Source organism: Hemitrygon akajei, chromosome 12, assembly GCF_048418815.1.
Source record: "Hemitrygon akajei chromosome 12, sHemAka1.3, whole genome shotgun sequence".
In the NCBI taxonomy this organism is placed as follows: domain Eukaryota; kingdom Metazoa; phylum Chordata; class Chondrichthyes; order Myliobatiformes; family Dasyatidae; genus Hemitrygon; species Hemitrygon akajei.
Genome location: NC_133135.1, coordinates 53,196,253 through 53,222,990, shown reverse-complemented (window position 1 = coordinate 53,222,990; position 26,738 = coordinate 53,196,253). Strand labels below are relative to the sequence as shown.

General features: G+C 39.7%; 1 protein-coding gene across 1 annotated transcript in view; it reads left to right on the top strand.

Annotated features, from left to right (window-relative positions):
* The first annotated feature begins 3,111 nt into the window (after positions 1–3,111).
* LOC140737018 (cytochrome P450 4B1-like) overlaps positions 3,112–26,738 on the top strand; it is a 42,797-nt gene continuing 19,170 nt past the window's right edge. Inside the window, exons 1-8 of the mRNA XM_073063107.1 lie at positions 3,112–3,353; positions 11,074–11,218; positions 12,917–12,961; positions 15,010–15,137; positions 17,350–17,474; positions 23,111–23,262; positions 23,601–23,707; positions 25,954–26,144. Coding sequence (XP_072919208.1) covers positions 3,180–3,353; positions 11,074–11,218; positions 12,917–12,961; positions 15,010–15,137; positions 17,350–17,474; positions 23,111–23,262; positions 23,601–23,707; positions 25,954–26,144 — 1,067 coding nt within the window. The 5' untranslated portion in view covers positions 3,112–3,179. The remainder of the gene's footprint in view (positions 3,354–11,073; positions 11,219–12,916; positions 12,962–15,009; positions 15,138–17,349; positions 17,475–23,110; positions 23,263–23,600; positions 23,708–25,953; positions 26,145–26,738) is intronic.

Sequence of the window (26,738 nt, the reverse complement as noted above, 5' to 3'; positions counted from 1 at the left end):
TCTTCAGGACCTCTTTGCTTTTCCTTCCTATGTCATTAATGGCAATATGTACCAAGAGAGCATCCCAAATGCTGTAGACGTGATCCAAGATGTCCCTGACCCTGGCAACTGATAGGCAACATTCCATTCGGGTGTCCCATTCACGTCAACAGAATTGCCCATCTGTTCCCCTGACTATTGAGTCCTCTAACACTACCACTCCTCTCTTCTCCCTCTTTCCTTTCTGCACCATGGTCCTATGCTCAGTGCAGTAACATGTTCTCCATGGCATTCCCTTAGGAAGTCATCCCCCATAACAGTATCCAAATCAGTACACTTATTATCAATGGGAATGGTCATAGGGATTCTCTGTGCTAACTGCCTAATGCCTTTCCATTTCTCCTAACAGTCACCCAGCTACTCACCTCCTGCAACTTAGGGATGACTACTTCCCTGTATCTTTGATTAATTATCTCCTCACTTTCCTGTACAAGCCAAAGGTCATCCAGCTGCTGCTCCAGATCCCTAACACGGTCTTCAAGGAGTTGTAGCTGGATGCACTTCACACAGATGAGGAAACTCATCTCCCACTCCAACATCTGGCATGAAGAACACACAGTGGCCATTCAAATAACACAAAGTACCCCTGACACAGTAAGAAGAAAGGGAAATTTAACAGAAACTTACCCAAAGCCAACGCCTGCTTTGAGCCAAAGCCTGACAATCCCACTCTCACCACTGGCCCACTCCAACAATGGCCACTCCACTTGGCCCTTCAGTACATTTATTTACTTTTCTCTGCACTGCTCCCGCCACTGATTGGGCTCCTGAAATGACACTGACTGCCCGTGAAGCTCTCCTTTTAAACAAGCGTCGCTGACTTGCAAGAAACCTCCTCGATGCGCATTGCTCCGGCCGCCAGAATAAAAGTGAAAAATGAGAAAGACTAATTTAAATTGTTGAGGACTGCAAGAGAGTCGCTGAGTTAAGGCAGAAATTCAGATGGGGGAAAATACAGTCAACTGGATAATAAAAGAGAGGCCATGCAGGGAACATTCACTGGATTAGTTCTGCAACAAACAGATTAATCTATTCAGAAAGATGGTGCTGATTAGACCTGTGATCTCTTCTGGAGGTTTGAATCAGAGTATCTAGAAACAGTGGACAGGGTGCCTGAATAAGGACTTTTTAAAACTGAGATGAGGAAGAATTACCTCTCTCAGGTGTTTACTCTTGCTCCAGTGGTTTTGTGTTTATATGTCTTAAGGAAATGTGTATATCATGAAAAGGTGCAGTTACATCTAAAGTGATTTATGATCTTGGTAAGAACCAATTAAGTCCTCTGGCAGTGGAAACCCTAATCAGAGGGGTTTGAATACAAGTTGAAAGAAAGAAGTATGGGCATTTAGAAAATAAGCACGTTCAAAGACATTGGGGCAGGGAGGTTCAGGTACCTGAAATTAGGGGCTGGATATTTTAAACAGGAAATAGAAGAGAGGATATTTGAAGATCAGGGCATGATTAACCTTAGTAAAGGAACCATTGACAATACCAGCAAAGATGGTGGAGAAACAGAAATTAGTTGGTTCTTAATTTTGTGGCAATAGTCAGGCAAGAAGGAAGTGAATATCATGGTCTCAGAATCACTGACGTATTCATGAAATTTGCTTTTCTGTGGCAGCAGCACAGTGAAAGAGATAAAATTACTAATAGTTACAAAAATAAATAGTGCAAAGGTGAACAATGAATTCATATTCATGGTTCATGGACCTTTCAGAAACCTGAGAGAGGACAAGGTGAGCTCCGAGAAATCATGTGGTTGTAGGATAGAGCACAGAGGAAGATGTGATTTCAGGGAGAGTCGAAATATTAGACAGAATTTTGGAATAGGAAGAAGATGGCACAGGTGGTTGAAAAGGTGCTTATTAAAGGAATCTTTTGATGCAAGACTTTGACAAGTTTCGAGAAAAGCTGAAACTACTGGATGAAAAGTTTGTTAAGTTGTGTGTGGAGTAGAATGCCATTTAAGTAATGGGACTGGTAGGCCTGAAATCTGGATGCTGATTGGAGACATGAGTTCATGGCAGTTACAGAACTACGATTCAATTCATGACATAAATGTGGAAAAAAACATTATTGTCAATAAATCTGTTAAACTACTGGAGTGTTTTTAAAAACTAATCTAATTCACTGATGTCCTTCATTCTTACCAGAACCTACCTGTGTCTAACTTCAGACCCCTGGCAATATAGTTGACCTGTAACTCCCTCTGAAATGACCAAGTTGGTCACTTCGATCTATTAGAGCTGAGTGAAAAGTACGCTGATTTTGCCAGCAGCAACACCCAGACTGAGAAAATAAAGTTTTACTTAAAAAAACACCATTTAAAAGAACATTTATATGAATTAATTTAAGAAGTCTGCTTTTTGAGCTTAATATACTATTTGTCTCTAGCTGAATCACTCTAACAAATTCTTTGTCATTATGAGGTTGCAGTTTTTTAACTGCGTGGGAAACAGTAAAAATCACAATGTTGTTATGAGGCAGTATTTCCAGGTTTAAGGTTAGGTACTTTATTACGTTTAATTAGAAATAAGATTAAACTGCGTTCAACTTGACCTGGGAGTGCCAGAGGTTAAAACAGTCAGTTATTATTTCTTTCGAATTAATCAGGGCAACACCTATAGATTAAATTCTGAATAATATCCAATGTATAATTTCAAGACACTGCCTTCTATGTAAACAATATTTTGACAACTTATACATATTTACTAGGGAACACTGTGGCGAGTCATTGCAAAATTTCTTAGGAATTCTTATTTGAGTTTTACAATTTGAGTATGAGTAGGATTGTTGGTAGGATTGTTGCCATGATAATGTATGTCATGAAGGCTGTATTTCACAATGCTGACCAATAAAACTACAACAAATTTCACAATAATTCTGATCTGAAGAGAAATAAATGATAAAAATCAAATATAGGCTGCAGATAACTGAAAAAATGCGGTATGGCACAAGATATGTTTGAGAGTTGGACTATTTGCATTGATTTGATTATCAGAATTTGATTAATAATATAGGTGTAGCTGTTAAAAGGCAGGTTCAACATGAAGTGTTCTCAGACCAGATAGAACTCAGATGCTTAGTCATCTCTTTGAATACTGTCATCCAAATAACGGCTGTAACAGCAATTACAGAAAATGTTCTCGTATACGATAGATCTATATCAATTACTTCAGTTATTAGTTGGTATCTTTGCAGTATCCATTTTGATCAAGATATTGAATCTTTTTCGTAAGAGATGGATGTTGATGGAGGCAATGAAACCCTTCCCGGGACCTCCTTCACACTGGTTATACGGGCATGCACATGAGGTATGTATAAAATTAGCCAATGAAGTTATCTGAGAACTATCTTTCTAGACAATATCGGTAATAACCAATACCTGCAATTTTGTGGATCCATTGTATTGTGTTGTTGATTCAAAGTATAATTTATGTGGCTACCTATAATGTTGCTATTTTAACATTATTTATTTCTAACTGCTCAGGTCATGTAGTAACATTTTCATCTGTAATGATCAAATTTGTGAGTTTCAGCCTTAAGACAGTCTCTAAATTTACACTGCAGATTAGTGTGCCAGTGCAGAGAAGGAACATGATATATTCAAAACTATCATTCTTGAAGTAAAGCAAATTTTCCTTGCAGTGAGGATCATTGATGCCTGGAAATACATTGTTAGCAAATAGATGACCCATCGAGAAAATCTTCTCTTCACGTTTCTCATGCGCATAAACTGTCATATATTTTTGGAGATGGTCACTGAATTCTCCTGCTATTGAGCCTTGTTTTCTCCTTTCAATGTCATCAAAATCAAACAGATTAGCAGACCATTCATCTCATTCCCCTTCATTATAAAATAGCTGCTCTGTTTGCTTGTGTGCCAACATACTTCAGTTTAAAAATTAAATATATACAGTGCGGTATTTTGTGATAATCCAAAGTGATATTATTGTACAGTAACAATAAATATACTCCTTATAATATAAAAATATTTGCTTTTTTCTATAAACTATGCATGGTGTGTTCTGTATGGTTCTGCTTTCTCCTTTGAGTTCTCACGTTATTATCTGAGATATTGTCACCTCACTGATGTTTTGCCGATACTGTATCTGTACTCTTGTCCACAAGTCACAGTTCTTCAACATTCTTTCCTTTCCCCCTTCCCCGCTGAATGATCTGTGAATATTTTATGCTCTTTTTTTTTGTACAGCTTTTGTCTGCCTACCTGATCTTTATAATTTTTCAATACTAGAAGGTGATTCCAGCACTCATACACACTGAGTTTTAAATAAACTGATAGATATCTAAAAGAATTAAAACTTCTGGTTAGGCTCTCCAGGTAAGTATTGAATCCTACTTGATGATGCCTCCTGTATTATTCACCAATTCGAAATTCAATGATTAAAATTGTTCTATTCTGTTCACTTGATATATTGTCAGAATAAGTCCATTCAAATACTGTCACTTTTAATAATGAAAGTTTACAGCAATTTCCTGATGCATTTGTTGATTACAGCTCTGAGCTGTTTCCAATGGACAATCCCTGGAGCTATTTAGCTATGGAGCTAATCACACAGGCAGATAGCTGCATAGCTCCTGCTTCAGCCTCAGTGGCTCTGAGTGAGGGAGGAATGGATCATTTATGATGTCAGCAAGTTAGACCAGTGGGAAGAATTTAAAGGAGAGAGGTTTTCCTTCAGCGGTTTGAACAAGGCATGACTGCACAGGCGCGTGGATGTCAGCAAGTTAGACCGGTGGGAAGAATTTTAAAAGAAGACAGCTTTATAGAGTGGGCACCGGAGGAGCAGGCAATGGAGTAGAGGGAGTCAGAGTAGGAGGGCTTTGGTTCAATGTGGCTTTGGCGATAATGGGTCGAGGCGAGGTAAGTTACTTGTGAAGAAAAGGAATAGGAAGTATGTCTGTGAGAGTGGTGTTCTGTACTGGGTGTCAGATGTGGGATGGCCACATTGGCACCAGATGCATCGAGCTGCAGCTGCTTAGAGACCGCGTTAGGGAAATGGAGATGCAGCTCGATGACCTTTGTCTGGTCAGGGAATGTGAGGAGGTGACAGAGAGGAGCTGTAGGCAAGAAGTCACACGGGGGACTCGGGAGACAGATAAGTGAGTAACAGTCAGGAGTGGGAAGGGCAGGAGTCAGATACTACCCCTGTGGCTGTACCCCTTGACAATAAGTACTCCTGTTTGAGTACTGTTGGGGGGGGGAGAACAGCCTACCCTGGGGAAGCAACAGAGGCCGCACCTCTGGCACAGAGTCTGACCCTGTGGCTTGGAAGGGTAGGGAAAGGAAGAGGATGGCAGTAGTGATAGGGGACTCTATAGTTAGGGGGTCAGATAGGCGATTCTGTGGATGCAGGAAAGAAATATGTATGGTAGTTCGCTCCCAGGTGCCAGGGTCCAGGATGTTTCTAATCATGTCCAAGGTATCCTGAAGTGGGAAGTGAAACAGCCAGAGGTCGTGGTACATATCACGAAAAGGGAGGAAAAGGGAAGAGATCCTGAAAACAGACTACAAGGAGTTAGGAAAGAAGCTGAGAAGCAGGACCTCAAAGGTAGTAATCTCAGGATTATTGCCTGTGCCAGGCGACAGTGAGTATAGGAATAGAGTGAGGTGGAGGATAAATGTGTGGCTGAGGGATTGAAGTAGGGGCAGGGATTATTGATGGATCATTGAGACCTCTTTTGGGGCAGGTGTGACCTGTACAAAAAGGACAGGTTGCACTTGAATCCGAGAGGGACCAATATCCTTGCTGGGAGGTTTGCTAAGGCTATTGGGGAGAGTTTAAACCAGAATTGCTGGGGGTGGGAACCAAACTGAAGAGACGGAGGAAGGGGCGGTTGGCTCACAAATAGAGAAAGCTTGTAGACAGTGCGAGAGGGAGGATAGGCAGGTGATAGTAAAAGGATGTGCTCAGACTGATGTTTTGAGATGTGTCTATTTTAATGCAAGGAGTATCATGAACAAAAGTGGATGAGCTTAGAGCGTGGATCAGTACTTGGAGCTATGATGTTGTGGCCATTGCAGAGACTTGGATGGCTCGGGGGCAGGAATGGCTAATTAGGGTGTTAGGCTTTAGAAGTTTCAGAAAGGACAGGGAGGGAGGCAAAAGAGATGGGGGCATGGCACTGTTGATCAGAGATAGTGTCACGGCTGCAGAAAAGGAGGAAGTCACGGAGGGATTGTCTACTGAGTCTCTGTGGGTGAAAGTTAGAAACAGGAAGGGGTCAATAACTCTACTGGGTGTTTCTTATAGACCATCCAATAGTAACAGGGACATCAAGGAGCAGATAGGGAGACAGATTATGGAATGGTGTGGAAATAACAGGGATTTTGTGATCGGGAATTTTAATTTCCCCAATATTGATTGGCATCTTCCTAGAGCGAGGTGTTTAGATGGGGTTAGGTCTGTTCAGGAAGGTTTCCTGACACAGTATGTAGATAAGCCTACAAGAGGAGAGGCAGTACTTAATCTCATATTGGGAAATGAATCTGGTCAGGTGTCAGGTCTCTCAGTGGGAGAGCATTTTGGAGATGGTGATCACAATTCTCTCTCCTTTACCATAGCATTGGAGAGGGATAGGAACAGTTAGGAAAGTGTTTAATTGGAGTAAGGGGTAATATGAAGCTATCAGGCAGGAACTTGGAAGCATAAATTGGGAATAGATGTTCTCAGGGAAATATACGGCAGAAATGTTGCAAATGTTCATGGGATATTTGTGTGGCGTTCTGCACAAGTATGTTCCAATGAGACAGGGAAACAATGGTGTACAAATGGAGTTGAAAATATAGTCAAGAAGAAAAGAAAAGCTTACAAAATGTTCAAAAAATTAGGTAATGATAGAGATCTGGAAATTTATAAAGCTAGCAGGAGGGAGCTTAAGAATGAAATTAGGAGAGCCAGAAGGGGCCATGAGAAGGCCTTGGTGAGCAGGATTAGGGAAATCCCCAAGTCATTCTACAAGTATGTGAAGAGCAAGAGGATAAGACATGAGATAATAGGTCCAATCAACTGTGACAGTGGAAAAGTGTGTATGGAACTGGAGGAGGTAGCGGAGGTACTTAATGATGACTTTGCTTCAGTATTCACTATGGAAAAGAACCTTAGCAATTGTAGGGATGACCTACAGCAGGCTGAAAAGCTTGAGCATATAGATGTTAAGAAAGAGGATGTGCTGGAGCTTTTGGGAAGCATCAAGTTGGATAAGTCACCGGGACCGGATGGGATGTACCCCAGGCTACTGTGGGAAATGAGGGAGGAGACTGCTGAGCCTCTCGCAATGATCTTTACATCTTCAATGTGGACTATAGAGGTTCCGGAGGATTGGGGGGTTGCAGATGTTGTTCCCTTATTCAAGAAAGGGAGTAGAGATAGCCTAGAAAATTATAGACCAGTGAGTCTTACTTCAGTGTTTGGTAAGTTAATGGAGACGATCCTGAGAGGCAGGATTTATGAACATTTAGAGAGGCATAATATGATTAGGAATAGTCAGCATGGCTTTGTCAAAGACAGGTCATGCTTTATGAGCCTGATTTTTAATTCATACATCTGCCTCTGTAAGAATCTTTTAATATGTCCCCAACGTATCATCCTCTACCAGTACCCACACAAACAAGCACTTACCACTCTCTGAGTAAAAAATACTGCCTCTCACATCTCCTCTGAACCTTCCTCCATTCACCTTAAAAGGATGCCTTTGGTATTGGGCATCTATGCCCCAGGAAAAAGCACTGGCAGTCCACTCCATCAATGCCTCTTATCATCTTATACTATTATCCTCTATCAAGCCGTTTCTCATCCTCCTTTGCCTCCAAGGAGAAAAGCCCTAGCTCTCTCAACCTTTCCTTATAAGACATGCTCTCTAATTCAGGGAGCATCCTAGGAAATCTCTAAAGCTTCCACATCCTTCCTACAATGAGATGACCAGAAATGAACACAGTACTCCAAGTGTTGTCTAACCAGAGTCATGTAAAGATGCAATGTTATCTCATGGCTCTTAAACTTAACCTACAAATAATGAAGGCCAACACACCATACACCTTCCTAACCACCCTATCAACTTGCATGCCAACTTTGAGGAATCTAAGGGCTAGAGTCCTAAGCTTCCTCTGTATGTTCCTCAACACTGCTAAGAATCCTGCCATTAATTTTGTATTCTGCCTTGAGGTTCAACCTTCAGTGAATACTAAACACTTTTCCAGTTTGAACTCCATCTGCCACTTCTAAGCTCAGAATCCTGTCTATATCCATTTGTAGCCTATGACAATCATTCACATTATCCACAACACTAACACTTTGTATCAGCTGTAAACATACTAACACACACTTCTTCATCCAAGTCTTTTATAAAAGTTCCACACAGATCGCTGTGGAACACTACTAGTGACATACCTCCAAGCAGAATACACTCCACTTAATACCACCCTCTATTTTCTGTGGACAAGCTAATTCCAAATCTACAAAGCCAAGTTTCCATATATCCCATGCCTATGACCTTCTGGATGAGCTTTCCATGGGGAAACTTGTTAAACACCTGACTAAAATCAATATACATGCCATCCACCACTCTACTTCATCAGTTTGTTTTGTCACTTCCTCAAAAAATCCAATCAGGATCATGAAGCACGGACAGCCATTATAAAGCCATGCTGGCTAAGTAAGACTATACTTCTCCAAATGCTTCTAAATTCTGTCCCTACAAAATCTCTCAACGGCTTACCCACCACTGATGCAAGATTCACTGGTCCACAGTACAATTCACCAGATTATCCCTGAACAAAGGAACAACTGAAACAAAATTTCCCAAACTCCAGTGTGGAAGCAAAGATTATCATCAATGGCCCAACAATCTCTTCTTTTGCTACCCATAATAATCTGAAGTGTATCCCATCTGGCCCCAGGGACTTATCTATCCTAATATTCTTCAAAAGCTCCAACATCAACTCTGCCTTAACCTCAACATGCTCCAGCATAATAGCCTGTTCTACATTGATCTCACATTCATCAAGGTCCCTCTCACTGGTAAACACTGAAGCATATGGATAAAGTTCCTGATTGCATTTTATTTCTGCAGGATAATATTCTGAAGAACTACTAGAATTCGTAGATTTAAGTTTGCAAAAAAAAACATTATCTTGTAGAAGAGTAAAACCAACAAAAATATCTCCTCCCCACCATCCGAATTAGGACAGGACCATTGGTCCTTTTTCAGTGGCTAAAGATTTTTTCTTTTTCTATTCTTATCTACATCTGGCTTTTCACTTCTTCTGGTAATTTCCTACCCTGTCAATGTAATTGGTTTATTATTGTCATATGTATTGAAATTTTTTTAACGTGCATACCATCCAACAGATCAGAATACCATAGGAGAAGAATTAGGCTATTTGGCCCATCGAGTCTACTCCACCATTTAATCATAGCTGTTCTTTTTTCTCTCCTGCTCAACCCCATTTCCCGGCCTTCTCACCGTAACTTTTGATGCCATGTCCAATCAAGAACCTATCAATCTCTGCTTTAAATACACCCAACGACCTGGCCTCCACAGATGCACGTGGCAACAAATTCCACAAATTCACCACCCTCTGGCTACAGAAATTTCTTTGCATCTCTGTTTTGAATGGACATCCTTCTATCCTGAGGCTGTGCCCTCTTGACCTAGATGGGAAACATCCTTTGAACATTCAAAAGGTTTCAATGAGATCCCCCCCCTCATCTTTCTAAATTCCAGCAAGTACAGGCCCAGAGCCATCAAACAAACATTCCTCATATGAAACACTTTCATTCCTGGAATCATCCTTGTTTACCTCCCCTGAACCCTCTCCACTGCCAGCACATCTCTTCTAAGATGAGGAGCCCAAAATGGTTCACAATACTCAAGGTGAGGCCTCACCAGTGCCTTATAAAGCCTCAGCATCACATCCCTGTTCTTGTATTTTGGACCTCTCGAAATAGATAGATAGATAGATAGATAGATATTTTATTCATCCCCATGGGGAAATTCAACTTTTTTCCAAAGTCCCATACACTTGTTGTAGCAAAACTAATTACATACAATACTTAACTCAGTAAAAAAAAAATATGATATGCATCTAAATCACCATCTCAAAAAGCATTAATAATAGCTTTAAAAAGTTCTTAAGTCCTGGCGGTAGAATTGTAAAGCCTAATGGCATTGGGGAGTATTGACCTCTTCATCCTGTCTGAGGAGCAATGCTAACATTGCATTTGCCTCCCTCACCACCAACTCATCCTGCAAGTTAACCTTTATCCCATACATATGTACTACATGCCTAACACAAAAACAGAATGGGAAATATAGTGTTATAGTTACAGAGACATTGTGCACAGCTAAAAGGAATGCTGTCATCCATCATCAAAGACCCAGGCCATGCCTTCTTCTCGCTGCTGGATGTGGTGTATATGGATTTTAGTGAGGTGCTTGACAAGCTTCCCTAGGGAAAGCTCATCTGGAAGGTCATAGGCATAGATCCCACACCACCAGGTTTAGGAACAGTTATCACCTTTCAGCCATCAAGTTCCTGAAACCAGTGTAGATCACTTACCTCAACTCTGAACTGATTACACAACCTATGGACTCACTTTCAAGGACTCTACAACTCATGTTCAGTTTTATTTATTTACTTTCTATTATAATTTTTTTTGTTTATGCAGACTGTCTTCTTTTGCACATTGGTTATTCGTCCGTCTTTGTCTGTAGTTTTTCATTGATTCTATTGTATTTCTCTGTTGTACTGTGAATGACTGCAAGAAAATAAATCTCAGAGTAGACACGTCCATACTTAGATAATAAGTCGACTTTGAGCTTGAACTTTGAACTTGTACTGCAGGTAAACAATTAAAGTGCAAGGCCATGATGAGATGGAATGAGAGATCAATATTTCATCTTTCTCATTTAAGAGGTCTGTCCAAGAATGTCAGGTCTGACAAGATTTTTGGAGGCAAAATCTTCCAAGTTTGTCAATGTTTTATTCTGTCTCATTTAATTTCATTACAGCTTGCTCAAGATGGGGCTAATTTGGATAAGGCTGTGCAATGGGCAGAGAGCTATCCATATGGCCACCAAGTGTGGATTGGTCCATTTACAGCATTCTTAGCTCTGTACCATCCCGATTATGCCAAGACATTGCTTGCAGTTTCAGGTGAGGAATTTCAGACTTTTCCTGGATGTATAAACTAGAAGTTCTAGTTTTAATTTTTAAGAGATCCTGTATCATTGCCTTATTCTAATGAAAATCTGTCCACAATACAAAAATGGCATTACAGGGCCTCTCTAGGTTACAAATAACCTGACCTGTTGAAATCTGAATTTACACAAATTCTACCATATGTTTTTAAAGCACGTTTCAAGCTAGACAATTAAAGATTTTCATGGGATTCCTTAATGACTGGATGCAGTATATATTTCATTAATTTAATTATGGCTAGCGTTAAGGTGATTATTAAATGAAATTAGAGAATTATAATGTATAAATGGAACAATGTTACATGGGTTATGATAGACAATAGACTTTTTATGGAGAAGTTGGCTGACAGACAGTTCTCAGGAATGGAACCATTATATATCCCAGGCATAGATTGTATTTTGGTTTTGCTGCAATGTCCTATCCACAAGAAAAGAAGTGGCCGTTTTAATGAGTGAGACTTTACAATATGGATGATTTTAAAAAATGATTCTTTCTCTACTATTATTTTCATTGATATATAAAAATAAACAAAATATACAGATTTAATTATTGATTCTAAATTTGTAAAAGTACAAGTACAATGGTATACGACTATTTAATGTGTGGCAGTGCATTGTGTTTGCTCTGACTCTTTGTTAAGAGATTTATTTATTTGGCTTCTTTGAAAATTTCCGAAGTTCATTTATCTTATCCAGTCTCATTTTTCTGCTCCTTTGAACTCAATTTATACCTCTCTCTATCTCTCTCTTCTGCTTCTGGCTGATGCTTGTCTGCTCGGCTGTGACCCCTTAGTCTATCTTTATTTGTAGATAAAATACAGTAAATCCGTCATTTTAGTCAAGCCATTTTGCCATTTGGAAAAGAATTTGAGAACTGGGATGATTTACCCTGCAGAACAGCTTTGTTAACAGCTTCACATCGTACACAAAAATACTATTATTATGTTTTAAGAAATATTTTTTAAAACTTTTAATTCAAGTGAGAAAAGATTGACTAATACATTTAAAAGATATGAATTTGTGGTACTTCTGTGGATTCCACGGTGGAGCTTATATGCTTTGACATGGGACTCCTGAAAAGTGTCCTGAATGAGGGGCAGTCCATTAGTGAATGTTGTAAATAATTTGGGATACTTGTCACCCATCCATCCCTATAAGACTAAACAAGGTCTTGGCTTTTTCTCAAGGCCACTTGGCCGTAAGCTAAGTTAGATTTTTTTTTGTAACTTTTCTGAGCTATTGTTGAAATAATTAACTGAATTCCTAACAGTAAAGGACCTTACAGTCAGTATTATTTATTCAGGGGTTTCAGGGCCACAAGCTGTGAATTTCCTGTTATTAACTTAAATAGATGAAAAATTAGGATTTTGGGAATAAAATTCCCAACTAATACCTTGTTAGGGGATTAAGTGTGCTCTCAGGTTTACCTAGTATCATACGATAATGTATGAAATTAATCTCAGAAAATGGAAATAAAGATAATTAACTTTTAGTTTTAATTTGTGAAGAGACTGAAATTGTTTTTGTTGGGAAGTAACGAGAGGAAAATAATTCATCTTTTAAAAATTCAGATGAACAAATAATACAGAAAAGAACAAATTACTTATATAATTTTGACTATTGAACAATCTGCTTCTTTGTTTACATATTTCAGAACCTAAAGATGACGTGGTCTACCGGTTTATGCTTCCTTGGATTGGTATGTACTATGAGCAATAATCATTGGAGTATTGCTTTATCACAAACTGCACAATATGTTAGTAACTTTTCAGAGACCCTCCCCATCACTGTGACCCTCATCATTTCTGTACATCCCTGTATGCATCCATCTCAAATGTGCAAAACAACAAGAAAAAATTAGTTCTAAAATGTCAGAAGAGCACTGTAAGGATATGGCAGAATTTCCGTACTCATACAAAACAAAGCCAGGCAGAATCACAGATCACAGCCAGTCCCTTCCTGATGTACTTAATACATTCTATTTTGAACAGATGGGAATGGATATCAGCACACACCCTGACCGCCTCTAATGCATCAGGATCCACAGTCACCCCTGTGAGTCCACAGAATGTGAACCTTAATGCTTTAGGTCGGTGACCCTTCATCGGACCTGTAACATTGACTGTTTGTTTCTTCTATGTGTAGCAAGAAAGATTTCATTATTTCTCTTACATTCCAATTTTACACCATCTAACTTCCCTATTTTTCAGTTCATGTAAGTGGACCACCCAATTCCCCTGCAGTTTAATGTTTACATGTAAAAAGATTCTCCTATTGTTTTTTTTTATTGAAGAATAATTTCACAGTTCACTATTTTTCTTACCACCTTCCATCTTCTTAGCCAGTTGCCTAAGCAGTTGACACTTCCTTGCTTTCACATGGCTAAGTCAAGGGAAGGCTTAGATTTTCCTTATGGCACTTAAGAAGCACTTCTGCCTCTTTTAACCTCAGTTAAACTTCGAAAAAAATAAAGAGAATAAAATGCAAACACGAGAAAATCTGTAGGTGCTGGAAATTCAAACAACACAGACAAAATGCTGGTAGAACACAGCAGGCTAGGCAGCATCTATAGGGAGAAGCGATGTCGATGTTTCGGGCCGAGACCCTTCGTCAGAACTAACCAAAAGGAAAGATAGTAAGAGATTTGAAAGTAGTGGGGGGAGGGGGAAATGTGAAATGATAGGAGAAGACCGGAGGGGGAGGGATGAAGCTAAGAGCTGGAAAGGTGATTGACGAAAGTGATACAGAGCTGGAGAAGGGACAGGAGGCCTCAGGAGAAAGAAAGGAGGGGGGGAGCACCAGAGGGAGATGGAGAACAGGCAAACAACTAAATATGTCAGGGATGGGGTAAGAAGGGGAGGAGGGGCATTAACGGAAGTTAGAGAAGTCAATGTTCATGCCATCAGGTTGGAGGCTACCCAGCCGGTATATAACGTGTTGTTTCTCCAACCTGAGTTTGGATTCATTTTGACAATAGAGAAGGCCATGGATAGACATATCAGAATGGGAATGGGACGTGGAATTAAAATGTGTGGCCACTGGGAGATCCTGCTTTTTCTGGCGGACCGAGCGTAGGTGTTCCAGGTTCACCTTCCAGGTGAGGCGACACTTCACCTGTGAGTCGGCTGGTGTGGTATACAGCGTCCGGTGCTCCCAGTGTGGCCTTTTATATATTGGCGAGACTCGACGCAGACTGGGAGACCATCAATTACGCTTAGAAACTATTTTGCTTTCTAATCCACTTCTCTGCTCCTTCCCAGAAGGAGCTAATTTAATAGGTATAGTCCACCACTGGCTGTACCTGTATTTCACCCTGTTCCTCCCCAGTAAGTTGACATTTTTCATGTGAGAGATAAAGTAGTGAACTTCAGCAGTATGCTAGATCAAGAGACAGTCACGAAACCAGTGCATTTTTAAGGATAACACACTGTAAAGTAAGGAAAAGTAACCATCTTGGCTAATTTTAGCTTTCCTATCCTCAGGAGCTCTGAGACTGAATGATCAAACTGTCATCTTAGCTGAAGTAATCTGAATAAGAAATTAAATGTTTGAATCTTCCTAATTTCTAGGTTTTAGTTCCATATTTTTCAATGTGTTTATCAATTGAATCATTGAGAGGGCTCCATTACTGCTTCATTTCAAATTAATCATCCAATTCTTTACTGGAGCAAAAGTCTTTTAATTTAACTAGCAGATTAAAAGGGTGCATAATGCTTGTATTTAGAAATAATACTCTATGAATTTCAGGTGATGGCTTGCTGATATCCAGTGGTCAGAAGTGGTATCGTCATCGGCGACTATTGACACCTGGGTTCCACTATGATGTATTAAAGCTTTATGTGCAGGAAATCGCAGAGGCCACTAGAATCATGCTGGTATGTCTTCTGAGACTTCTAATAACTCTTAATTGTGACTTTCCAGTAAGAGTGGGATACTGGTTATTGAAAGGAATATTAGCTATTTACATTTGAAGCATTTTTACCATCCAGACCCCACTCTTTGTATGATTCCTACATGAAATGTGTTTGTACCGTTTGCTGGGGCTTGCACCAAACAACCTTTAGATGAATTTCCTAGTAAATTCCCCCTAATGGATTATCATAATGTTGACAGAATGGCATTGGAGATTCTTTTCATATGGTTAATTTACAGGGGAAAAGCAAATTAATATGCCCCATCCGTTATATAGAAATACATTTCTAGCTGAAAGAATATCTATAAAGTCAAGAGTCACAACCCTTTAGGAACCTGTACTTCAGTTTGATGTACTTTTCCACAAACATTCTATTTTTCAGGTAAGTACCTATAATTCCCATTTCCCACTGCTACAAAGACATGGTTTCCATGGCTTCTTCACTCTTTCCATTGCTTCATATTTCTGTAAATCAGTCAGTGCAATATCCCAATAACACTGATTTTCTAAACAAAGTGCCTAATTTTGTGCATGGGAGTGAATTAGCAAGTAACCGAGCTGGTTGTGTGGATGAATTTGTAACAGAGGAACATAAGCTGCAATTTAGGTCCAGAGACTCGCCGATGGCTGGGACACTATTTGTCTCCTCATCACAGTCATTATTAGCACCGTGTAAAAGAATGATTTTCCTTCTTCTCCTGATGAAGGGTTTTGGCCCGAAATGTTGTCACTACCTCCTCCCATAGATGCTGTCTGGCCTGCTAAGTTCTGCCAGCATTTTGTGTTTTTATTCCTTCTTTCATCTTTTTTTTCCCATCATTATTGTCTTCTTGCTCTCATCTGTCTTTCATTCTCTGTAATGGATTTGCTGAAAAGAAACTTTTACCTGCATGGATCTATAACTAAGTAGATTGAGAAGGTTTTCAATGTTTTGAAATTTACAATCGTAGTGGTGTTTACTCAGTGAACTTAATATTCGTGCAGTGTTACCAATGTTGGAGAATCCTCAGACCAGAGAATACCGGATCTCTTGTTGCTCCTCAGTAAGCCCATTTTTGAGAACCGATCCTTAAGTGTAATGGATATCCCCTCTGGTGACTAATTGGGTTAAAACTAACAACTAATGACTAATCTCTCTCTGAATCACATTGGAGATACCATGTTATAACTGCACCAGAATGGATTTTAAGGTGCTGTATTCAAGGAATTACGGTTTGCAGAGACAAAGAATTTGATCCCTTTTGATTCCCTTATGAAGGAAATAGAGGCTGGATAATATGTTTGTTCCTGTGGCACTCATTAAAAACAGGAAGCAGCTAATTTATGGCCTTGCCTGGTCTGATCCAACCTCTATGGTTTTTGTAGCAATTCTCTGAAGGTCTTTGGTGACAATGCCACACAATTTGAGGGACATTCGCATGAATTTCCTGAAGAGGATACAGAATTAGGTCTCACTCAATATTGTTTTATTTCTTTATGAAATGACTGCCTTCCTCTTTGGCCTTCTATGTTAGACCACTAATGCAAGATTATATTAATGCATTGTACAGGAGGCATACAGTACAACTACCAAGATGTTAACTTTACATTGCAAACAATTTCTTAATAATCTCTAAATCTCCCTAAATATGGATGGTTTCACTCTGCTTTGGCACGGAATAACTTCATTCATAATGTAAAATTGACACAGGATTTGTTGTAGATAATCACATATTTAAGTAAATTGACTGTGCAAATGTTAATAGCGTTAGCTTGGCAAGATATTAGTAAGTGGGAGTCTTAATTCATTGATAAATATCTTAGAGCAGTTCCCAACCCGTTTTATGTCCTGGACCAATATCATTAAGAAAGGGGCCAATGAACCCCAGGTTGGGAAGCCTTGTCTTAGAGCCATGTTAAATTTTGGCTGGATACCTGAATAGTAATCAGGGCTAAAACTCAAAGTGGTTATATTTTCCTTAGCCTAAGATTTTCCCTACCTTCTGTAGCTAAGCACTCAATATAGCAGTGTAATATTTCATATGAGAGAGTTTGCAGATGCTGGATGAAGGGTCCCTGATGAAGGGGTTAGGCCCAAATCTCGACTCTTTATTCCTGTCCAAAGATGCTACCCAACCTGTTGAGTTCCTCCAGCATTTTGTGTGTGTTGATGTGAATAACATCTTTTTCCATAGGACAAATGGGAACTACTCAGCACAAATGGAAAATCAGTGGAGCTTTACCATCATCTGAGCCTTATGACACTGGATAGTATTCTGAAGTGTGCCTTCAGTTATCGTAGCAATTGTCAGATTGAAAGGTTAGAAAATTTTAATGCATTATTTTTATTATTAATGGTTGCCCACTGTTCAATATTAAAATAAAACAGGAGTCTTGCTCTATCCTATTCATTGGGAGCCTTGCCTGCCTCCCAATATCCACTTACAGTGCTTGTTTACCTTCTTCTAATCTCGTGGTTAGTATGAATAATATTTTCTGATCTAGCTCTTCCTTTTTGTTTAACAAGGCTGTTATTTACTGTTTATTAGTCATTTTATAGTTTATTAGTTTAAGTAACTAGTTACATAATACTTAATAAAAAGCATAGGAATTAATTGACAGATTTGCTTTTCACTTTAACCTTTTCTGCTTTTTCTCCTTCTGCCTTTCACTCTCTCCTTTTTCCTCTCTCATCACAGTGACTCCTGTTCATTTATACAGGCCCTTCTGCATACCATGTCCATAAACCAAAAGACATAGGAGGCAAAATAGGCCATTCAGCCCATCGAGTCTGCTCACCAATCCACCATGGCTGATCATGGATCCCTCTCTACCCCATACGTCTGCCTTCTTGCCATAACCTTTGATGCCTTGACCAATCAGAAAACTATTGACTTTTGCTTTAAGTATACGCACAGACTTGGCCTCCACTGCAGTCTGTGGCAGAGCTTTCCACAGATTCACTACCCTCTGTCTAAACGAGATCCTCCTTACCTCTATTCTAAAGGGTCACCCCTCAATTTTGAGGCTGTGCCCTCTAGTTTTGGATACCCCCCTGACAGGAAGCATCTTCTCCATCTCAACCCTATCTAGTCCTTTCAACATTCAATAGGTTTCAATGAGATCCACACGCATTCTTCTAAATTCTAGTGAGTACAGGCCCAAAGCTGCCAAATGTTCCTCATATGTTAACCCCTTCATTCCTGGAATCATCCTCTTGAACCTCCCCTGGACCCCCTCCAATGGCAACACATCCTTTCTGAGATATGGGGCCCAGAACTGTTTATAATACTCCAAGTGCAGGCTGACCAATGTCTTATAAAACCTCAGCATTATCTCCTTGAAATGAATGTCAACTTTTCATTTACCTTCTTTACCACAGACTCAACCTGTAAATTAACCTTCTGGGAGTCTTGCATGAGGACTCCTAAGTCCCTTTGCACCTCTGATGTTTGATTTTTCTCCCCACTCAAATAATAGTCTGCACTTTTGTTCCTTTTATCAAAATGCATTATCATACATTTCCCAACACTGTATTCCATCTACCCCTTTTTACCCATTCTTCCAATGTGTCTATGTCCTTCTGCAATAACATTGCTTTCTCAGCACTAACTGCCCCTGCACCTATTTTTGTATCATCTTCAAACTTTGCCACAAAGCCATTAATTCCATTATCAAAATCACTGACAAACAATGTGAAAAGTAGTGGTCCCAATACTGACCCCTGAGGAACACCACTGGTCACTGGTAGCCAACCAGAAAAGGCCCCCTTTATTCCCACTCACTGTCTCTTGCCTGTCAGCCATTCCTCTATCCATGCCAGTATCTTTCCTGTAATGACATGGGATTTTATCTTGTTAAGTAGGCTCATGTGTGGTACCTTAACAAATGCCTTCTGCAAATCCAAGTAAATGACATCCACTGCCTCTCCTTTGTCCACCCTGCTTGTTACTTCCTCGTAGAACTCTAACAGATTTGTCAGGAAAGATTTCTCTTTACAGAAACCATGCTGACTTTGACCTATTTTATCATTAATCTCCAATTACCCCAAAGTCTCATCCTTAATAATAGACTCCAACACTTTCCCAACCACTGAGGTTATGCTAACTGGCCTATAATTTCCTTTCTTTTGCTTTCCTCCCTTCTTAAAGAGTGGAATAACATTTGCAATCTTCCAGTCCTCCAGGACCATGCCAGACTAAAGTGATTCTTGAACGATCATAACCAATGCATCTGCTATCTCTTCAGCAACCTCCTTCTGAACTCTGGGATGCGGTCATCTGGTGCCATCTGCCTTAAGACCTTTGAGTCTGCCCAGCACTTTTTCCTTTGTAATAGCAATGGCACTTACTCCTGCTCCCTGACGCTCACAGACCTCTGGCACACTGCTAGTGTCTTCCACAGTCAATACAGATGCAAAGTACCCATTCAGTTCATCTGCCATTTCTTTATCCCCCATTATTACCTTACCAGCACCATTTTCCAGTGGTCCGATATCAACCCTCACTTCCCTTTTACTCTTTATATAAATGAAAACACTTTCAGTATCTTGCTTTATATTATTGGCTAGTTTGCCCTCATATTTCATCTTTTCTCTTCTAATGGCCTTTTTAGTTGCCTTTTGTTGGATTTTAAAACCTTCCCAATCATCCACTCACTTTTGCTACATTCTATGCCCTTTCCTTAGCTTTAATGCAATCCTTAATTTTCCTTGTCCATCGCAGTTGCCTACCCTTGCCATTTGAGAACAAGTTCTTCTGTGGGACATATCTATATTGCGTCTTGTGAAATATTCCCAGAAACTTCAGCCACTTCTGCTCTGCCGTCACCCCCACCGGTATCCTTATCCAATCCACCTGGGCAAGCTCCTTTTTCATGCCTCTGTAATTCCCTTTATTCCTTTGCAATACTGATACACCTGACTTATGCTTTTCCCTCTCAAATTGCAGTATGAATTCAATCATATTATGATCACTGTCTCTTATTCTTTCCTTTACCTTAAGCTCCCTAATAAAATCTGGATTATTACACGACACCCAATCTAAGATAGCTTTGCCTTCAAGCACAAGCTGCTGCAGAAAGCCATATTGCAGGTATTCAACAAATTCCTTCTCTTGCATACCAACACCAATCTGATTTTCCCAATCCCCTTGCATATGTAAGTCCCTATTACAATTGTGACATTCCCCTTATTACTTGATCTTTCCAGCTCCCTTTGCAATCTCAACCCCACACCTTGGCTACTATTTGGAGGCCTATATATGATTCCCAGAATGTTTTTTTACCCTTGCAGTTTTTAACTACACCCATAATGATTCGACATTCTCTGACCCTATGTCACCGCTTTCTAAGGATATAATTTCATCTCTTACCAACAGAGCCACACTACCGCTTATGCCTTCCTGCCTGTCCTTTTGATACAAAATGTATCCTTTGATATTAAGCTCCCAGCTATGACAAATGGCATGACTATGTCCATGCCAACTATCAATTATCTGTCTATGCTAATCCAATTTCATCTATAGCCTTCTATGCTTAGGTTTCAAATGCTGTGAATATACCCTCCTCAATATCTATCTCAGCCATGAAATAAAGGTGGGGAACAACAAACTCCATAAAGTCATGTTGATACTACAGTAACTATAGTAAGGAAGGCTGAGGTTAAGAGCAGCACCTGAAGGATAGGTTTCTGAAAATGTTGTGACAATGGTCACAGCAAGGCAGGGGAGTTGTCTCAATGACTCTCACCTAATAGCAATCACATCTACTGTGATGAAGTGTTTTGAGAGGTAAGTCATGGCTCAGAAAACACTTGGACTGACTGCAATTTGCCTACTGTCACAAGGGGTCTGCAGTGGATGCAATCTCACTCCCTCCACTTGGTCTTGGACCACCTGAACAACAGCAGTATCTACATCAGGCTACCATTTATTGATAACCACTGGGTGTTCAACACCATGTGGTTATCTATACTAATCAACAGACTTCAAAATCTGGGCCTCTGTACCTCCCTCTGCAATTGGATCCTTGACGTCCACATTGGGAGACCACAGTCAGTGTGGATCCTCTCCTTGCTAACAATCAATACAGGGGCACCTCAGGGATGTGTACTTAGCCTATGCTGCATTCCCTCTACACTCATAATTATGTGGCTTGACACAGCTCGAACACCAAATATAAATTCAATGATGACACCACTGTTGTTGGCAGAATTTCAGATGTCGATGAGGAGCCTAAAGACATGCACTCATTGTTTTAAGAACAGCTTATTCCCCTCCACCATCAGACTTCTGAACCATCAATGAACCAATGTACCCTACCTCACTATTTTTCTGATCTCTTTTTGCACTACTTATTTAATTATATATATTGCAGATTCCAGTTAATTGAGCCATCAGTTAATTAGGGCAGGCACTTTTATTTGGGACAATTCTAGAAGAATGAAAATTAATCAACAAAATAGCTGGGATTCCCTTTGTTCATTTGGGACACTATGCCACATAACTGGGGCAGGAGACTGTTGCTGAACAGTTTTGAACTAGTGTTAGACGTGTGCACTTGTGTAGCCATTAAGCATTACACTGTGCTTAGTGTGAACAGTTTTAAATAGCACCAGTTGCATGTGCTTGTGTTCAAAAAGCAGCGATTTTTGTCACTGAAAATTGACAAGAAATAAGCAGTAAGACAATTCAGAACTAATTTGCCCACTGCAGTTTCAAGCATTCAGGCTTCAAGATGCCAGAGATGGTTGAGAGTGAAGAATGAAATGACTTCACTACTTCAATAAGTTAGGAACTACAAAGAATTTGAAGATATTGACATCATCTTGAAAGTTGCAATGAAAGTGAAGAGTTGGAGGATGCAGTCATTGATAGCATTGTGTGAAAGCAGTCCACAGTCTACAAAATCCACCATGGATTCCGGTTTATTAGAACTCATAGGGACCACGAGTTAAGTGGCTACCCCAATTAGAACACGTTCATGGAAATAATTAAAAAGGTATAAAAAAAGACAAAGTCTCATTTAATTGAGTAACAAGTTATGTATTTAAATGAAATGCAGAATAAGTTAGTACACTACCAATACTACTGGTGGTTGTCTATCGTATTCGACGATGACAGGAAATCTATGCGGGAGAGTTTTTAAAGTGGAAGAGCCATTGCACTGGGGCAATTCCACTCTCTCGACCTTGGAAGTCTGGGTCCAGTGATACGAGTAGACGTCACAGCTGGAGTTTTCCCTGGTTGCAGTGGATGACCACGACTCCTTTTGTGCCTTGTCACGCCCTTCGCTCTCCACGTAGAACTGCCTTTCTGGCCATTAGAGCTCACTGTAGATCTCATCCGCTCAGAATTTGCATGCTAGGACAGGGATATGAGACCTGCCAGCTACGCTCACTATTCGCTCTGAGCACAGTGGAGGGTCTAACAGCCACACAAGCACATGCAACTGACACTAGTTCAATACTGTTCGGCAACAGTCTCCTAATCCAATTAAGGGGCATAGCGTCCCAAATAAATAAATGGATTCCCAGCTTTTCTCTCAATTTTTTTGTTTTTAAGGGTTGTCCCAAATAAGCAGCTGCCCTGATTAACCAATGTCCCAATTAACTGGAATCCACTGTATTTCTTACTGTAATTTATTTTTTGTTTGTTTTTATGTATTGCAATGTACTGCTGCCCGAAAAAAAAAAAAAATTTCACAACATATGTCAGTGGTATTAAACCTGATTCTGAGGCATACAGGAGTGAGAAAGACTGGTCGGGTTGAGCAGTTTCCCAAAGAATCAATTAAAAAAATGTGTTCTAACAGCTGAACACAATTGATGCAGAATTTTATTGCTATTTTAGTGAAAGCAAGGAATGAATATTGTTCCAAGAATAGCACATTAATGCGAGTGCCATTATTCTAATGAAATATAATCCTTTTGATTTGAATTTTGTCTTTACTTTGTAGCCATAATTCATATATCCAGGCTGTGTATGAGCTCGGTTTCCTTACAAGTCACCGATTTAAAACCTTTCAATATCATTACGACCTTGTCTACTACTTCACTCCTCATGGATACCGATTCCGGAAAGCCTGTGACCTGGCACATGCACACACAGGTAAACAATCATTGTCAGCATGTCTCATTACTCAACATTATTGAAAGGAATTACAAAGCAGAATTTGAAAATCATTTATTTGCCTCTCTTTCCCTCTAAATATATTTTCATATTATTGACCTTGAAATTGCATTGGAATTATCCACTCTTGAATAACCTATCCCACAATTGCATTAGTCTGGAAAGTTGTAGGCTCATGTTGAGTGACTTAAGCTCTTAGACCAATGATTTCTCATAATGGCTTCCCTTTCCCTTTTGTTTTTACAAAGCCATACACTATGAATTGTTCTGACCAGCTCTCTACTGAGTTACATTTATCCAAATGATTCTTTTACCAGACAAAGTGATACGCCAAAGGAAGGAAGCACTGAAAAATGAGAAAGAACTGGAAAGAATCAAGGAAAAGAAACATCGTGATTTTTTGGATATTCTTCTGTGCTCAAAGGTTGGTACCCATAGTAAACATGGTTATTCCACTCACTGTTAAAGTCAAAGTGATGAACATGTCATTCTCCAAAATTTCTGTGATGCCATGTGATGAATTATTTGTGCAACATTTTCAGTTTATTAGGTGATCAAGATTGTATCTCTATATAATGGGAAGAAAACTGATAATAGACGGTGCCTCTACCATATCACTTCCATTATGCAACACAGTGTTTTCCATTTTTCTGTTTTGCTTTACCACATCTAATAGTATCTAAAAGTTGGTCATAGAGACACTGCTGTGTACTGGTGTCTTCCTCAATATCTTGTCTCCTTCCATGTGTGACTTTTAAAGGCATACTGCTAAGTCCAACAAATTAGACAGAAGCCATCCAACTGTGCTAGTTAACATTCTGCTCCTGTGTCTACCCTTAGGTGCTGGTTCCACAGCTTGCTGCCACAGCCTTTTGAAGTTCAAAGTTAAACCCTCAAAGTAAACTTATTATGAAAGTACTTATATGTCACTATATACAACCCTGAGATTAGTTTTCTTGCGGGCATACTCAATAAATGCAATAACCATAATAGAATCAATGAAAGACCACACCCAGTAGAGTGGACAACCAGAGTGCCAAAAAGAACAAAATGTGCAAATTTAAAAGGAAAAATAAGAATTAATAATAATTAATAAATTTGAGAACATGAGATGAAGTGTCCTTGAAAGTAAGTCTAGACTGTGCCTTGTGATCCTACAGTTCAGTGATGAGGCAACTGAAGTTGAGTGAAGTTTGAAGTTCAAGACCCTGATGGCTGAGGGTTAATAACTGTTCATGATCCTGATGGTGTGAGTCTTGAGGCTCCTGTACCTTCTTCCTGATGGCAGCAGTGAGAAGAGAGCATTACCCATGTAGTGGGGGTCCCTGATGATGGATGCTGCTTTCCTGCAACAACACTCCATGTAGATGTGGGAGGATTTTACCCATGATGGACTGGGCTGCATCCACTAACTTCTATAGGATTGTCCTTTCCAGAGCATTGGTTCTTCCATACCAGGCTGTGATGTAACCAGTCAATATATTTTCCACCACACATCAATAGAAGTTTGTCAAAGTTTTAGATGTCATGCTGAATGCTGAGCTGTAATTGATAAAGGGCATCCTGATGTATGCATCTGGACTGTCCAGATGTTCCAGGATTGAGTGAAGAGCCAATGAAAGGCATTTACTGGGGATATGGAGTGTTGGTAGGCAAAGAGGAATGGATCCAGGTAACTTCTCAGGCAGGAATTGGTGTTTCATCACCAACCTCTCAAAATGAAAGGGTTCCTAATTTTTACACATGCTTTTACTTGACTCCTGAAATTTACTATAGCGTATGGATTAGAATGGTCTGGTGAGTAAAATTGCTGTCTCCAAAGTGCATAGATCACAGATTGCAGGTACTGAGGAGATCACCATTCTTCAGGTCGGAAACCAGTTTCAGGTAGGAAGTCCATAAGACCATGGTCCATGTAAGTCCAGTGCAGAGGCCCAAAGGTCAAACCCAGTGGACACTTGAAGGCAAGGCCAAAGGTTGAAACCTGAAGGTTTACGACTGAAGGTAGTGGCCCGAAGGAGTCATGGGGGTTTGAAGGAGTCACAAGGTCACTGGGGTTGGAGATCCACACAAGTCTAGAAGTCAAGACCTGAAGGTCAAAACCATGATTGGCATCCTGGAGTGTAGGCCAAAGTTGGAAGCCCTACGTCTATGAGTCTGACAGTCTTAAGGACAAGGACCGGAGTCCAGAGGCAGCCTATCCTGGGGTTTGAGGCCTGTCGGGGTGTGTAAGAGGATGATTGGGAGGGATAAAATGGGTGCATGTTTTGCTCTTGTTATTTTGTTTAGTTGTTGATGTTGTTACTGTTGTTTGTATTGCTCAATGTTATCTTGGTGCAGGAATGTGTAGCTCACATGCAGACTGACCTCAGCACATCCTTGGGCGTGCTGGTTGTTAACACAAATCTAGCTATATGTTTCAATGTATGTGTGATAAATAGGTCTGAATTGGAATCTAATCTCTGGATTAGAAAGACCATTTGATCTTTAAAAGGAATGCTTTGACTTCACAATTAGCTATATTTTTACTAAGTATATAGGAGGAATAAATAATTTGTTTAATTTTCTGATGATTTTTCCATCAATTACAAATGGTTTATTTCTCTTCCACTGCCTTTTTTCAGTGAAAGTAAGTGACTTTGATTCCATGTAGCATTCTTCTTAATTCAGGATGAAAACGGAGTTGGATTATCAGATGAAGATTTACGTGCAGAGGTTGACACCTTCATGTTTGAAGGCCATGATACGACAGCGAGTGGGATCTCTTGGCTCATGTACTGCTTGGCCCAACATCCAGAACACCAGCAAAAGTGCAGGGAAGAAATTCAGGAACTTCTGGATGGGCATGATGAATTTAAGTGGTGGGTTTTGAAATGATACTTTTATCAAACTTTCCAGAATCCAAAAATCCAATATCCCGAGCTAGAAAAATATTTGAGTTTATTATGTTAAAAGTTAGCATGAAAAATTGCACAGTTCTTTAATTCTGGATCGCAGAACATGGGAAAACATCTCCAGATAATAAAGATAAAGCAGATAAAAAGAGCAGATTTCAATGGCAAGGGGGAGGACGAAGTGAAGTGATTCCTAAAGTTCAATGATTTTGCATCCAGTAAAACAGTTAATAGTAGCCTTCACTGAGTTATTTAAACTAATAGTATTTGAATATTTAAAGTAAGCTATGAAAGAAGAATCAGAGTGTGTTACACAAGACTCTTCAACCCTTATATCAGGACATTAACTGCAACTGAATACCTGATCCAGCTCTCATATTTGGCAATGAAAAAAATGTGTATATTATGAAGGTTCCGCAGCTGAACACTGTAAGCCTCATCAACCACATCAACATCAGTAAATGAGTCCCTCCTGGATTTAACAATTTTTACCATCTATTTGCTGATGACACTAGTAAATATGTGATCTCTCAAAGCAGACTTATTTAAAATGTTTTAATT